This window comes from Dromiciops gliroides, chromosome 1 (assembly GCF_019393635.1).
Source record: "Dromiciops gliroides isolate mDroGli1 chromosome 1, mDroGli1.pri, whole genome shotgun sequence".
In the NCBI taxonomy this organism is placed as follows: Eukaryota; Metazoa; Chordata; class Mammalia; order Microbiotheria; family Microbiotheriidae; genus Dromiciops; species Dromiciops gliroides.
In genome coordinates, this window is record NC_057861.1 from 412,981,956 (window position 1) to 412,998,653 (window position 16,698).

At 40.5% G+C, this 16,698-nt stretch overlaps 1 protein-coding gene across 1 annotated transcript; it reads right to left on the reverse strand.

The window, feature by feature from the left end:
* Window positions 1-470: 470 nt before the first annotated feature.
* Window positions 471-15,015, reverse strand: PTGER4 (prostaglandin E receptor 4). Its single transcript, XM_043978718.1, has 3 exons — window positions 14,320-15,015; window positions 12,856-13,774; window positions 471-2,944 (listed from the first exon to the last, which is right to left on the reverse strand). The coding sequence occupies exons 2-3, from the start codon at window positions 13,735-13,737 to the stop codon at window positions 2,357-2,359; spliced, it is 1,470 nt and encodes a 489-aa protein (XP_043834653.1). The 5' UTR covers window positions 13,738-13,774; window positions 14,320-15,015; the 3' UTR covers window positions 471-2,356.
* Window positions 15,016-16,698: the final 1,683 nt, after the last annotated feature.

Sequence of the window (16,698 nt, forward strand, 5' to 3'; positions counted from 1 at the left end):
GGATGAAGAAATGGTCATTTGATGTTCTTCATGGTCTTTGATATACATATTAGCAATACCTGCTTGTGAATGGGCATTGTCTTGAGTCTCCAGATATTTTCAAAAGGAATTAATGTTGATATTCCTTATTAACTTAAGATAGTACTTGAAAGCATATCCTCTCAGGCTTTTATTAAATTGGCAAAACAGAATGTATTAGGAGTTTAAGCTCTCATAATACTGTTTTTGACATACGCCCAGGATTTCCATAAGCATATTCTAGTGTTTGTTAATTACTTCATGTTACATGGTTTATGAGGTTTAGGGTCACATTTTTCTAACCCTTTGGTCTCTCATTACTAACAGCAGTTTATTCAGTTAAAGTGCTCAAAGATGTTTTTAGTACCTCCCTTATGGGGTATGTCTGTCTGAGAGATTTTGGGCTTGTTTACACAAGGAATAATGATCAAGAAACATGTTCACAAAACTTGTCTTATATACAGAAAGCCATTTTTATTTTATGTACACCAACTCATGTCAGACATGGACGTAGCCATGTTGCTTTCCATTGCTATAAGAGAAATACAGGATTTCAGAGCTGGAAGAGAATTCAGGTCATATAATCCAACCACTCATTTTATTGAGGAGGAAACTGAGGCTCAGGGGATGGAAGGGACTTGGCCAAATCCACATAATTGTTAGTGGCAAAGCCAGGAATGGAATCCAGCCCTTCTGAGTCTTTCCCAGGGCTTTTCCCACTACACCAATGCTCTTCCACAGAAGTGGGTTTGTAGATACTTTGGGGAGTATGTTGAAACTTGAAAGGAATTTCATGGTTGTCTCTGTATCCTGATAACTACTTTATAGGATAGAAGAACTTTCACTCATGAAGCATTCAAATGGCTTCGAAAGCTGTGACTTGGAGAAAGTTGTGAACTACGTGATTCAATTCTAAAGTTATATTAGCCTTTCAAAATTGTGGAGAGGTCATATCTGACTGAATGTTCTTTTTTATTGTGATTGCCAAAATAATTTGACTAGGTACAGCAACTTCTCAAACAGTACCAATAACAGGCTCAGAATTTAATTACAATAAAGCAATTCACAAAACACATTAGGCAACAGAACATGCTTAATATTTCTTTGAAAAAGGCTCCTCCAAGTTTCTGTACAAGATTAATGTATGATACAATAAGCTATTATAAGGAGACCCTGAAAGAACCCATTCTACATTCCTTATAGAGGTACACTTTCATGACTGCCCTGTGGAAGACTAAATACTTCCATCTGTCCACATCTGGCAAATAGGGACTTTCTTAAATGATGTGACCCATTTTCCGCTCAAAGCTTAATGGATATTGTAGATTCCCCCCCTGCAACTAGGCAAAAATATGTACATTTTATTTTGATGGAAAAAAATGAGACCTGAAATTATTTATTTATTTGTTTTTACATTACACACTTCAGTTTGGGTTTTATTCATTTAAAGAAATAAAGATTCATAGCACACTACTAAAATCAATGTGCTAGTGGGAATTTAAAGGGAAAATATTCATAGGCATATTTAGCTTTCCTAAAAGAATGAGCTCCTTTGAAGGATGAACATTCCCCTCTCTTTTAATATGTATTATATATACTTTGAAAAGAACTTTTAGCATTTAAAATTTGAAAATGATAACCTGACTATTACTTTTTTCTTTACCCTTCTGATATTACTAAAAACTCTCATTAAAATTTCAGATCTACTGTTTCCATCATCAACAGTCAACCAATCACAGCTTGGCCTGAACATACCTCATGAAAAATCAATCATATACCTGTAGCATCTATAATATCAGCAGGTAATATTGGGAGGAAAGTCTATGCCATTATTCCATCATACTTTGTATTAATAATAAAACCTTCTCATGGAGAAGAAAATGCATTAAATATTTTCAATCATGATATATACAGCAATAAAAATTCACATTTTCTTGCTTTGGGGAGACACCGAAATTGTCTACCAAACAGTCCTTGTAGTTTGTCTGAATGGAGGCCTCTTACAATCTGACCCATTGCTTAGTACTAGATATTAAGTTCCTGATGCCAAAGGAACAGTAAAGTATCTATCATCTTGAGAGAGGCAAAGATTGGACTCTTACAGATATCAAGTTCTGGGAGCAGTCCTAGGTCACAGACACATATCCCAGCCATGGCACTGAGAATGTCTGGAGTCCAGGGGACATGCCCGATCTACAGTCAGAGATCACTGCTCTGGAGCAGGTGGCAAGACAAAAGTAGCCCATCAGAGCATGACCAAATCCCTCCTTCTGTGTTGAGTGCACTGGACCTTACTTATAAGGTCCTGGAAACAGCATGATTATTTGTCTTATACCCACTATATGCACTTTTCCGAAAAGTTTAATGTTTCATTAGGGAAAGTGACTTGCAGAGAGCCACCCTTATGTTCAGGGCCTGTTGCCCTAGAGTTCCCACCAACTTCATCCACTAATATCACACTCTCTGAGTCCTGCCCCTGGGAGGTGTCTGAAGTCTCTGAGCTCCGCATAGTCCTCAGTGAGGTGGTGTCTGATGCGGGCAGCCCGGGCCCGGCTCCTGGCAACAGATTACGGCCCCCAGTGCCAGTTTCACTGAGTTCTGGCATATAAAGGAGAGTCTGGGAGGTGCTGCTGACCTCTTTCAGTTCTCGGGAAATGAATGACCTCGAGTGGCTGGACATGGCAGATGTCCGATGGCCTTCTGTGCAGTTGAAGTTACCCCCTGACCGCTCCCTGTGACCCCCTCCGATGCGGCAAAAGAGGCATTTGATTTTCTCTATTGCTTTGCTGAGCACCGTCTTTCGGAGAAGGATGTAAATCCAAGGGTCCAGAATGGGGTTCACTGAAGCAATTCTGATAGCCTCCAGGTCAAGTTTCTTTTCCTCCTCTTCTTCTGATTGGTACAGCTGGTTCACAAAGACACGCACCTAAAACAAGGACATATACCCCAAACTTAAATTTGGTCCAGGGAAAAGTACTTGAAAAAAAAAAGCTTTTCCAGTGGCAGATTGTAGCAAGAGGGAAGGTTTCAGCAAAAACTTTGGGAACTCAGTTTGTAAATTGAGAAATAAGAATGAACAGCAAATTATGCCATTGGTTGCCTTTATCTAAGACATTAATATTTTATCTTTTTTAGATCATTGTTTGGTGCATGCAAACTTTCGCTAAGTCATTTCAGATACATTTTATCTTTTATTTCTATCATCTTAATCTATGAGGAGGCCTAGCTACATTCCACAATTACTACCATGACTGAAATCTGAGTTCTTTCTTACCACGAATCTCTCTTCTCACTGTTGTATGTTTTAGATGAAACGCTTTTTTCACATAAGTTGTCACAGGCAAGCCTAGAATTGCCCTTTTTAATATAGTTTAGAAATAGCTGCTGTAATTTTCAGTCCTGGAATGTCAAGGGAACGATTTAATCCTTCCAAATGCAGCTTTACTGGAACTAATCAGCTAGGCAGCTGCTTACTGAATGATGAGGATGGTGCATACAAATCTTTTCTTTTTTTTTTTTTTTAAATCTTCACACATAGAAGCTATCTAGTGATCCCAGCACCCAACATGACTGGGGGAATTTTGTATTTCTTTTCTCTAAAGGTGAATGGAGATTTGTAATCATAGTCTGATCACAAATTTTTAAAGAAACCCTTAAATGGAGAGATTTTTTTTACTGGGTATGTTATTATTATTATTATTTTTACCCTGGGATCCTTTTGGACAAAAAAAGGGAGAATAAAATGAAAAAGAAGGAGGAGGAAGAGGAGGATTAAGGAAGGAAGGAATTAGAAAAGGCAAAACCAAAAAACTAACTTGATTTCACAAATCTTTTAAATGCAGTTTAATATTCAATGTTTAAAAAAGCTACAGTGTATCAAATACTCAGAGCCTATTTCACATGTAAGAAATGACTTTGAACACACTTGTTTTGCTATTTCCCCAGGCTAAAACAGATTATAAGCAACAGAGCAGAAGCTGGAAGAGGCGATGTTAGAGAACGGTACACTGAAAACAGAAGGAATTAATAGTAGATAATGGAGAAAACAGAAAAACTACAAAAAGCAAACTTAAAAGACTCAAAAAACCACAACAGTTCATTTTACTATTCAACATAAAGACAAACACATTATTATCTTCAGTAGCCAGTGAAGCTATTATCATCTATTGTATCTCTAGGATTACACAGTAACATGACTTCATAATAATGACCCTGAATCATAAGGCAAGCATTAAATGATATTTGATATCCTCTGATTAGGAGGACAGGAAAGTGGGCAAATACATTTTAAAAAGATTTGCAAAAAGTTATTAAGACAAAAGCATTTTGACAAAATTAAATAAAAATTACTTATTGCCCAGTTATGCCAGTGAATGTAATTGCTGTATATATATTTTTAAAAGTTTCTTTCTTTCTTTCTTTTTTTTTTTGCAGGGTAATGAGGGTTAAGTGACTTGCCCAGGGTCATACAGCTAGTAACTGTCAAGTGAGGTCAGATTTGAACTCAACTCCTCCTGAATCCAGGGCTGGTACTTTATCCACTGCACCACCTAGCTACCCCCAAAAGTTTCTTGTTTTTAAATAGTAATCCATATAGAAATTAACCCCAAACTACAGCACTCTAGCTTTCTGACCAAAGGTAAATCATTAAACCTCTCAGGGACTGTTTCCTTAAATGTAAAATGAGGATATTGAAACTTAAATGGCCTCCCTTACAGGGCTATTGTGAGGAAAGTGTTAAATAATTAAGTGCTTTATAAGTGTCAGTTGTTATTACCGTTATTACTAGAAACAAAAGGGCCATAGTGATTAATATAGAATTAATCTTTGGATGAGAGATGCACATGTATTTTATATTCAATTTCAGCCACTTTGGCATAATAACCTTAATGCATTCTCTTTTTTTCTTTTTCTTTTTTTTTGGTTGGGCAATGTGGGTTAAGTGACTTGACAAGGTCACACAGCTAGTAAGTGTCAAATATCTGAGGTTGGATTTGAACTCAGGTCCTCCTGACTCCAGGGCTGCTGCTCTATTTACTGTGCCACCTAGCTGCTCCCTTAATGCATTCTCTAGGTCATATAGTAACATTTTAGAAGACACTCAAATATATCTCTAGCTTGGTTACTGTTTTTCTAGGTCTGATATAGAGATTAAAGAGACAAAGAAGCTTGCAAGTTAGAAGGCCAGTATTGGTCCTTTTCTCAAATGCGCTGGGTTTAGGTCCTCCCTTTGAAATACTAGCTGGGAAATTATGAGCAAATCAGCCTCTTAATACACCCAGGCAGCCACTAAGAATGAGTTTCCAAGCTGCATAAATGGAGAGAATTCCCTCACTTCCTCTCTTTCCCCCTCCAGTTTTGCCTACACTGATGAAAATACAGGGCCTTATTTATTTTTTCATTCATTTATGTATTGAAGGAGCTCTTGAAAGAAAACACAAAGATCACTTTTAACTTCTATACTTATAGGTATCTTCTTTATTTGCCTATATAGTCATTATTTATATCACCTATAAGTAATATAAATTATCATTGTTGTTCAGTCATTTTTCAGTAATGTCCTACTCTTTGGGTTTTTCTTGGTAGAAATAAATGCAGTGATTTGCTATTTCCTTATCCAACTCATTTTAAAGATGAGGAAATTGAGGCAAACAGGGTTAGGAGACTTGCCCAGGGTCACACAGCTACAAAAATTTCTGAGGCCAGATTTAAACTCAGAGATGAATGAATCTTCTTGTCTTCAGGCCCAGCACTGTTTCCACTGAACCACCTAGGTGCCCAAGTAATGTAAACACTGTATCTACATTTTAAAAAAAGTAAATGGTGTAAATATTGTAAAAACAAATAATGTAAATAATGTTTTTGAATTTTAAAAAAGCTTTGTGTGGTAAATCTGTAGGTTATGATTTTAACAAGAATCAAGAATTACGGCCACTAGGTGGCAGGGTTACTCCATCTCCTTAAAGAAAGCAAACTAAGTTTTTCAATTTCTAAGCCTGCAGCCAAGGATAATCAACTCAAAAGTATTTGCCTTTGTTGAATGTAAACTCTGTATTTAGCAAAGAGTGTTGCCTTTGAAATGGCCAGGTGCTGCCTGCCTCTACTCTTTCACCTCAAGAGACTAGTGAAAGAAAAAAAAAGACTAGAGAAAGAAGGCAAATTCTTGGAAAATTCACAGCAGAGGTGGAAGTGTTAAAGAACACAGTTCTCTTTTGAAATCCATGGCAGTATCTTAGAGAAATGGGAATGCCACTGAATGTTTAACAAGTCGGTGGTTAGCACTAACTCACAGAACACAAGCCTCCTTTCATCACTGACTTGGATGACTACAGGCAAGGAGAGTAAAATCTCTGTGTTTTTGTTTACCTAGCAGTCAAACAACATTGGTAATGTCCAGAATGAATGGCTGCCTTCGTGTACTAGAAGGCCATGGATGGATGACAGTCACGTGAAGAAGAACACATTTCTATTTTAACCTTTTCTGGTAAAAATGGTTAAACCAAAGTTGAGGGGGTTGTACTATTGTTAAAACCTCTCAGGTAGTTGTTAATGGAACACTTTCAGAGCTGATGTTGAAATCTTCATGCCAACTTTCTTTCTTTTTTTGTGGGGCAATGAGGATTAAGTGACTTGCCCAGGGTTACACAGCTAGTAAGCGTCAAGTGTCTGAGGTGGGATTGCACCTCGCATCCTCCTGAATCCAGGGCCGGTGCTTTATCCACTGTGCCACCTAGCCCCCCCCCAACTTAATTTCCATGGAGATTTTACTTCAAGATACAGCATCTTAATAGTGTTTTATATAAATACATTATCGTGGTTATTTGATCTGTTTTTTTTCCCAGAGGGTAGAAAGCCTGTATCAGAATGAATACATCCGGAGAAACAATCCAATTTATGTGGGAAAATTGAGAGCATTTTTTTTTCTGAAAATCCTGTTCAACAGGCCCTAAATGTTACACAGAATAAACATGTTCAGGCGATTTTCATTGTTGGGAAGGTGTACTACTGATAAAACAGAATCTGAGTCAGGAAAAAAAAATCTTGAAATAATTTAGGTTAAAAAAAAAAGAACACAAACAACCTAACCAACTTTAAATCCAACGTTAAGAAAATAATCTGGCTTAGAGTAAATGTAGATTTATATATGTGGTTTATTCTTGGCAATGGTTAGATAGTGACTTTATAACTTCTTGAATCCGTGAAAACTTTGGTATTGCCTTTCCTTCCCTGAATCGTCATCTTTGGGGTTATTATGGGGATGATGCCTGGAGGTGATAGGATAGTCACAAAGCACTCCTGCCATAACCATGCTTCTTTTCCAGGAATCTCTAGAGGTACTTTTAGAAAAATCGGAGGGGCAGCTAGGTGGCACAGCGGATAAAGTACTGGCCCTGGATGCAGGAGGACCTGAGTTCAAATGCTGCCTCAGACACTTGACACTTACTAGCTGTGTGACCCTGGGCAAGTCACTTAACCCTCATTGCCCTGCAAAACAAACAAACAAAAACCTGAGGTTCAGTCAAACACAATTTGAAAGTCACAGGGCAAAAATACAGACTTAGTGCATAATTACTGGGCAATTAGGTAGCACAGTGGATGGAGTGAGGAAGACTCATCTTCTTGAACTGAAATCTGGCCTCAGACACTTAGTAGCTGTGTGACCCTGGGCAAATCACTTGACCCTCTTTGCCTCAGTTTCCTCATCTGTAAAATGAGCTGGAGAAGGAAATGGCAAACCACTCCAGTATCTTTGCCAAGACCCATAATGGGGTCAGAGAGTCAAACAACTGAAAAAAACATCTGAACAATAACAACAGTCCAAAATTAGCAAGGAAGCAAGGAAGTTGCACTGAGAAAGGATGCTGACATCCTAATTAAAATGATTTCATAGCCGAGCAAAGAAAGTATGATTTCAAATGACCTGTTGCTGAGTGAAAGTGGCCTGTTACTGAGGTTCTGTGGTACCTGTTTTACTTGAAGAGCATAAAATGGTTTGAGTGTGCTCATCTAGATAGTTACCTTGTGAAAAAATCTAAAATTGACACAACTGTTAACCAAAGTCCCTGACAAAGATTATTTTTTAAACAAAACCCTTACCTCAGCACTGAAAAAAAAATGCAGGCCATCACATTGTCATCAGTATGTCTTAGGAAGCATTTGTTAACCAGAGAGTTGACAGAAATGTCACAGTTAGATACATGTGGTGGTACAAAAAGACCATTGGATTAAATGCCAGAAGGTCTTCATTCAAATATTCTAGTCGGACTCTGTCACTAACTGGTGACATACTGCTTAGCCTTTCTAAGCTCCCATTTCCTTGGTCTGTAATATGAGGTTAATAATACCTATAGTGAGGTTTTGTATGAAGAGGTGTAAAATGGGGATTGGATTATATCCAAGACCTAAGTATGTGGAGAATAGGTATAAAGATCTAAGCCTTTGATGCTGAAGGGACAGAACAATGGAAATAATATACCTGCTAAAGATATAGAGATAATGGGTGGGAAAGCCTCTTGGAAAACTCTAATATGAAATACAAGTATAGGGTATAATCTGAAAGAAATACCTGTTTCTAAGAGTTGAAAACTGCTGGAAATTTATCACATCATTCACAAGCATGCTACTGTGATAAAGTAATTACTATGGTCAATGGACTTTACCAATAAGGAAGGAAGTTAACATGTGAGGGAGAAGGTTAATGATGCTGTTTGGTTTCTAATAGGTGGACTAATCTACTTAGCCACTTTAAAACAAAGCCTGTCTAAGGCTTCAGGTTATCTAGTGATGGGTAAAACTCAGCTGTGGAAAAGAAAATTGGAGAAAGGAGAGGATGTCAACCACAGTGCTCTAATACAGCTGTTTGTCACAGAAACAAAGTAATGTGTAAATATACATACCAGGAAGCTTACTGTCAGTCTTAGAATGTGCTATGTTTAAAGTTAAGGAGATAATAAACTTGAAAAATAACAAAACATTTCAGATTCCGCTCTAATGGCATCAAAGACTGTTCTTGTGTTAGTGGTTTCCCTAAACCTGCACCATCTAACCCAGTCTGAAATGCCTCCCAGGGCATTTTATTGCTTTCTTTACAGTAAGCCGACTATAAACAAAGAAGTATTCTTTTACCTGGTTTTCATCTGTCTTTATAAACCTCCCCTAATCACATGCTAGCAAAGGCTTTATAAAGACAATTGGTTTTATAGCAAACAAAAACCAAAACAAGACAAAAACTCCTATGGCCAGTCATTTTCTAGACTAAAGACATATTAAGCCAGAGTTGTTACTTTTGTCTAATTTGCTAACCTGCTTTTAATAGTGAGATGGATTTTTCTTAAATTTGGAGTAATTAAAAAAAAAGACTACCTCACATTAGGCTAATTGTGAATGGAGATGAAAAAAAAAATAAATTTTCCAGATCCTGCAGCAAATTGGTTCATACCCTGAAGCATGGGATTTGATTACAGCGATTATCTTTGTTTGGAGAGCTGCAAACATGAGCAGCCAGAAATTGATCTAGCTATTGCATTGAAACAACCTTTGGTGGCAGTCTTCTCTGCAGCCTTCTAGAGTGTGAATTCCTTTTTGTTTATTCCATGAGTAGAGATATAATTTTTTCAAACCTTCCTGGGTTTTGAAACCAGCTATAAATGGAGGAATGGATGAAATGATCATAATGTAGCATCCCCATTATCTGTTTTCTCATTATGACTTTCTTCAGAGGACTCTGCAGATTCCCTTCATCATATTATTCAAATTGAGTCCCTTCAAGAGTGTGCAAACAGCTATTTTTTCTATTGTCTTCTTAGAGTATTTTAAAAGGTAGAGTTTTTCTGCTTACAGCTTAGTTTGATAAATAAATTTCAATTTGTTATGCAGGTAAAAATTCTTTCAAAGACTTAACTAAAATCTGAAATAACTTCTAATCATTCTCGTGAACAGGAACAGGGTTTGTTTTGTTTTTTACTAATACTCTAGCTAAAGAAATCACAGCTGGTAAACGATCATTATTACTCTTTTCCTGATAGTTTATGCCTTTTCAAAACAAGGCAATATTTGGCTTTTATTCCTTAACATTTTGTTATTCTGGTTAATCTTTTCACAGCTTTTTGGAAATCCAAGTAAACTTTTTATTGCCTATCATCATTGTCTACTCATCTTAAATGATTGTAAAGGGTTTGCCCTTCAGACAGACAACACTGATCCCTAAGGTCCAGCTTATTGGTTTCCTGAAATTGAAGCTTAGGCTTCAATTAGGTTTATTGATTATTCACTTTTGGATTATTCCTTGGCTCATTGCATTTAGTCGTAAGCTTGTTAAGCAGTACATAGTCTTATATGGTAATAATTTTAGAGTGCTCAAAATGGTTAATTTTGATTCAATTTTTTCCATTATCACATCTCTTTTTTTATCATGAATGTAAATGAAACCTTGGTTTTCATTGCTGTCTTTTTAAAGTAAAAAACAGATTTAAGCTATAGATTCCTTACAAAAGCATATTTCAATGCTTATCCTGTTCAAATGTCTTTCATTCATAGGCTGAAATTCCTTACTATCTCTTTAAAAATCTTACACAGGAGAAAGAACACTTAAAGGATACTTGTAGTTTGCTAGCTATGAGGTTTTTTGCTGAATTTTTTCCCTGTTATTTCACACAATCATGAGAACTTTATCACAAATGAGCTTGACTCTTAAATTCAAAGCAACCAGGAATTTGTCCATTAAAATGATTGTCTTTTTAGACCTTTTCAGATCTTGGAAGAAGACATTTTTCCAAAGAAACCTACTACACTTTGTACAGATGTCCTTTTGGAACTACCACAAAACATTTTTGAATTACGTGTTTTTTAACTTTCTAGTTCTTACTTCTACAAAGTAGATGTTGTATAAATAGCAACCATTTACATTGTCATTTACTATACTGTGAAGCCAAGGGAGAACACCAAAGAATTCTAGTCCTAGCAGCAGTAAGCTTGTTGCTTCCAAAATCTCACTTTTATTTCATCCTACAGATAAGGACATTGAAACATATTAATTTAGCAAAAGTGATTTAACTCTGCAGATTATATTTGATCCTAGGTTCTTTGGGCCATATGTTGTGCTTCTGTTTATACACTCTGGCAAGATACTACTGTAAACTGGCTCCCATCCACACAAGTCACTTCTATTTACTTTCATCTTTATCAGAGACACTCTGTTTTAACAATCATGGTCCCTATGTGGTTGGTGGCAAATAATAAAAGCTTTATTATATGTATTATCATACATTCCAACCAGAGCAAGGAAGAATTGATGTGTCCAGTTATTGAACTGATGGTGAATTTACAGCTGAAGAAAACACTAGTGGGATTAAAATAGAATTACTTTTCTATTTTTATTAAAAAAATTTTTTTGAATTACTTTTAAAAAAGTATCATCAATTCTATGGTTTAGCATTAGCTTTCCTGACAATCTAAATCCACAAGAAGCTATGACGTACAATAGTTAGAAAGATGGTCTCAAAGTCAGGAAGACCTAGGTTCAAGTCCTGCTTCTGACACAGTGAAAAACCTCCCAGTTCGCTCAAGGCAACTCTGTCAGATTCAAGATGCAGAGAATCCATAGAGGGAGCTCCTTCACCTTGGAAGGAGTTCCCTATATGAATGAAATCACAGGTCTATACTTAATCTACATCTGTTTAGGTGAGTATGGCAAAAAAGAATTTATGGCAAAACCAGAATCCAATAATATTAATATACTCATGTCAGAATCATACTGTGAAGGAAGATGTGTGAATTATTACAAATGTATGTGGGGGGCAGCTAGGTGGTGCAGTGGATAAAGCACCAGCCCTGAATTCAGGAGTACCTGAGTTCAAATCCGACCTCAGACACTTGACACTTACTAGCTGTGTGACCCTGGGCAAGTCACTTAACCCCCATTGCCCTGCAAAAACAAACAAAAACAAACAAACAAAACAAATGTATGTGAATGATCAGTTTTGCATTAGTGCTGAAATATATGTTTTGTGAAAATTTAAGGGAATTTTCTCCATAAGAAAAATGAAGTGCAGTTGGATTGGCACCAAATTGGCAGACCCAGGTTGGAGTGTTGACTTTCTGTGTTGGATACAGGTGTCTGAGTCTCTCTATATGTCTGAGTTTCTTTGTTGAACTACAGATCATCCAGGATTCTATCAGGCCCCTTTCAAGCTCCAAATTACTGTTCTTTATGATTTTAATTGAAAAGTCCCTTTTAAAATCCCATCTTTGTAGAGTACCATCAAGTTCGGGTTCTATTCTGACACTGTGTGGGCAAAGAAAGGGATGAGAGTTGTCTAAGGAAGAGGGTATTCTATTTTATTCTCCCCACATCTGGCAACAGGAGGGAGTAGAGTATTTCTCAAATGGCAAGAAGACAGCAAAAGAGAGGCAGCTAGCCTGGGGAAGGAAGGAAAAAAATACTCCGAAAGAAAGAAATAACATGTAGAAAGCCCCCCTCAAATCCTTGTGGGCAGAGCTCACCACAAGCAGGTGTGGAACGAGGGTACAACAGATTCAAGGGGAACTGGAAAGTAAGGCCTTGGGAGATGCTGAGATGACAAAACAATGGGAATAAGCTACCTGCTAAAGGAAAGGACCAAATAAGGGTAAAGTTCACCAGCAGTTTTCCTAACGGCAGCTGGGTCATAGGGAAAGAGTACTCGATTGAGAATCAGGAGGCCTGGGTGCTAGTTCTGGATCGTTCACTAACTAGCTCACTTTAGGCTATTATCTGTAAAATGAGTGGGGTTTTCTAGCTGATCCCTTTCCCTTCGGACATTCCAGGATTCTAAGGGAGTAGAATCTTGGCAAACTCACCACGAGAGGGATGGAGCAGATGAGCACCACCAACGAGGTTGCAATGAGTAAGATGACCATCTGGATCTCCGCACCAGCAATTCTGCGGAAGCTCCTACGCCTACGAAAATCACTGAGACGAGGGACAGCAGAGCAGGAGGCAAGGCTGGAGGAGGCAGCGGAGACCACGGCAGCGGCAGCGTGGTGGTGACTGTCAGTGCCTAGCGAGGTGCGGCGCACGAACTGGCGGTGCATGCGAATGAGCGCCACGCACACCAGCACGTTACAGAGTACAGTGATGAGGATGAGGAAGGAGCTGAAGCCAGCATACATGTAGGAGAAGGCGGCGTGAGTGGTCACGTTGGTGCGCCAATCTATGAAGCACCAGGTATCGGGGTACTGACGCGTGGAGCTCCCGAGTCCCATGCTGGGCAGGGCGCAGAAGAGCACGTTGGAGACATAAATTGCAAAGAGCGTGAGTCCCGCCAGTTTCTTGTCCACGTAGTGGCTATAAAAATAGGCGTGGTTGATGGCCAGGTAGCGTTCGATACTCATGGCGCAGATGATGCTGAGGCCAGAAAGGCCGAAGAAGAGGAGGATGAAGGTGCTGTACTCGCACAACGCGTCGCCCCCGGGCCACTCTTTCTTCACGTAGGTGGCGATGGTGACCGGGCTGACCAGCGATGTGCCCAGCAGGTCGGTGACTGCCAGCCCGCACACCAATGTGTAGAAGGTCGTCTCCTTTTGTTCCTTTCTAGACTTGCACAACACCACGATAGCGATCAGGTTGCCCACCACGCCGAAGATGAACATCACCGCTGGAATTGTCACCGTAGAGAACTGATTGGACCCGTTCGAATTTGCCAGGCGAAAGGCAGAGTTGTTGACCTCGGGGAGGGACATGATGATGGCTAGAGGGGAAGGAGCCTAGGGGGAGAGTCTGCAACCGAGAGAGATCGAGAGTGTGAGCGATGGAGAGAAGAAACGAGCATTTAGCATAATTGATTTTTTTTTCTGGGGCTCGGCTTTCACACATATATAATAAGCGTAAGCATACTATAATTCGTGCAGCTGATAATCAGGTTTAATCTAGATAGAAATCTACAGGTTTAACCAGTATTACAGCACCAAAGATGTAGGCTTTTGATTTGTTTTTTAAAGCATCCTCACCTTTCCCCCCCCCCCCCCCCCCAGCTAGTAGGAAAATTAGGACCCAGGGCAGGGAGGAAAGCTGTCTTGCCTAGGACTTGATACTATTTAACAATGCTCATTTAAAAAAGTTAATTGAGGGTGCTGGATTTGTTTTGTTGTTTTGTCTTTTGCGGGTGTGTGTGAAAGTTGAAGCCGCCAAACTTGGTTTGTGCCCCTGTACTCCTTTCCCGCTCTCAGTTTAGGGCAACACCTTAGCTCCTGTCAAAGTTACTCTCCTCTCTCCTTCCCTCCTCCTCCTTCCTTCCTCATTGCCCCAAACCCCCAAGCTCTCACCTGCGGCGACCGCGGTGTCACCAGAGGCTCTTCTGCACCCTTAATTCCTTTTGAAACACTTTGATCTGCCTCCACAGCCTTTTGCCTCCTCAGCGTGGTTTTGCCAAGCTTTTCTTTCCTAGGGAGGGTTCGAGTCTCCTCTGCCTGCCTGCTTTCGAGACTAAATCTCAGCTCAGCCTGCCTTTATTTTAGGAGAATCAAGAAAGACGGGAGAGCAGGATGTGCAGGAGGATGTGGTGAATGAACTTTGTCCGGGGTCTGGATTTCTGAGGGCTTAGCCCAAATTAGGGGATGTGCCGCCTTCTTAACTCCTTGGAACAGTGAAGGTCCCTGAGCTCTGGGGCGCACGCAGGTAGGCTCTCGCAAAGATCCTATCCCACAGGTGGACACAGATGGTCTCTGGTCTCCCAGCAGTCCGGCGGAGGATGGCTATCGAGGCCGGCGGCTGGGGCTGTAAGAACTTCCCGCGTCCTTGGGATCGCTTGGGATCCGCTTTTGCTGGGGTTCGGACCTGGAGCGGTTCATCTTCCTCTGCTCTCTCAGGGCATGTGCAGCAGTCCAGATCTCTGAGACTCTGCACAAAAGTTTTCTCCTCCTCCAAGTTTCCCTAGCGGGGGCGGAGACCGACAACGTACCTCCCATCTAGCTATTGGCCTGATTGGCGGGGGAGAAGGAGGGGTCAGTTCCCCCCACCTCCGCAGCCCGAAGCAAGGCTCCCCTGCTGTTGAAGGTAAAAAGAGGATGGGGGTGGAGTAGGGTGGGGGAGGGGGGAGGTCTCTAGGGCTTCTGTGGGCGGGGTTACGTACTGGGAGGGAGCCTGACTTGGTCTCCCGCCTGCCTCCTTTCCACTTTATCAGCAGGCAGCTCTCGTACCCACTGGGTGGCAGCTTCCCGTACCTTGGCCGCTCGTTGGTAGGAAGGTAGCATGCACAGCCAGCAGCAGTATCATCATCCACTCGTGGCCGCCGATGTAGCCCGAGGTTTCCCCGCCGGAGAGAAGCCGGGGAAGCTCCTTTCTCTCTCCCCCTCTGAGTTCCTTCTTTGTTTCCTCCCTCCTTTTCCCCCGTTGGGGCGAGAGGAATGGGTTTTGGAGATGTGCGTGCGTGTGTGTGTGTGGTGAAATAGAGAATCATTTCTGGTAGATGCCTCCTGACTCTCCTATATGCTCAGTAGGCTAATCTCCAATCTTTTCTTGTACGGAATGGGAAAGGAAGACAACCTTTAGGAATATGTTTGTCCTCCCGTAGCCTTAGGGAATGCAAATTAGGATAGCACAGGAAGGTGTGCCCAGTAGGCTATGGGTGCCAGGCTGGTGATGGGAGGGTGCACTGGCATCCTTACGCCATAAAAGGAGCTGAGGGTGCCTAGGCAGTGGCTGGGTGAAGAAGGAGCTGCGGCCTTGAAGGCGGCAGGATGAAAAAGAACGCGGTAGAGGCAAGCATCCGCCACCAACCTGACCTCTCTCTTACCCGACGTGAATGTGAAAATCTTTCTCCACTGGCTTGTTTTCCCCTAAGTGTAGTTGTGTCTAACCGCGGGGTTGCTTTCTCTGGCTCAGGCCCAGGGATTTCCCCACCCAGACCTGATACAGAATGACAATATGTGGCTGGATTTGGGTCGCTAAACCTAAGAGTGGTGATCTTCATATCACCTATTTCTTGGAAAGAAAGATTGGTTAGTTTGCGGGTGTGGGGATGGATAACTTGATTTAAATAGAGCCTACCTCTGCTGGTTTCTGGGGCCAAATTTTCAAAATTCTCAGCTTCCCCTACTATGCCTATCGAGTTTTAGTTTCTTTTTATTTCTTTTGGCTTCTAGAGGAAGGCAGGGAAAAGTCACTCTTATTGTGTACTTACCACTCTTTCCCCACCCCCATGTCTAAAAATCAGAACTGTAATTTTGGAGTCCTAGTCACCAAAAATAAGCTGAGTGGGGGAGGGGAACTTTCCAATTTACACTCCTGTAAATCACCCTTTCTATAAACCTCTTTCTTCGTTCCTATATTTTGTAACCACCTCTGGTCTATTCACAACTAGCTACAAGAGAAACTCCAGAGCTTAATTCTAAAGGCAGGGAATGATCAAGAAATCAAATATGGTGATTTTAAGGTCATAAAGCTAGAGCTGAAAGACTAAAGAGGTGGGAGCAGCTAGGTGGCGCAGTGGATAAAGCACCGGCCCTGAATTCAGGAGGATTTGAGGTCAACTCTGACCTCGGACACTTGACACTTACTAGCTGTGTGATCCTGGGCAAGTCACTTAACCCTTAGTGCCCTGCAAAAAGGAAGAAAAAAGGACTAAAGAGGTAGTCTTGTCTAATCCTCTTATTTTCTAGATTAGGAAACTGGCTCAGAAAGTTTAAGTGATTAGCCTAAGATCA

Excerpts from the sequence above, each read along its gene's own strand:
- PTGER4 (XM_043978718.1), bottom strand. The coding sequence starts at position 13,737 with ATGTCCCTCCCCGAGGTCAACAACTCTGCCTTTCGCCTGGCAAATTCG. Across the intron at positions 2,945-12,855 it reads TCTGCTCCATCCCTCTCGTG|GTGCGTGTCTTTGTGAACCA; the intron begins GTGAGTTTGCCA and ends TCCTTGTTTTAG.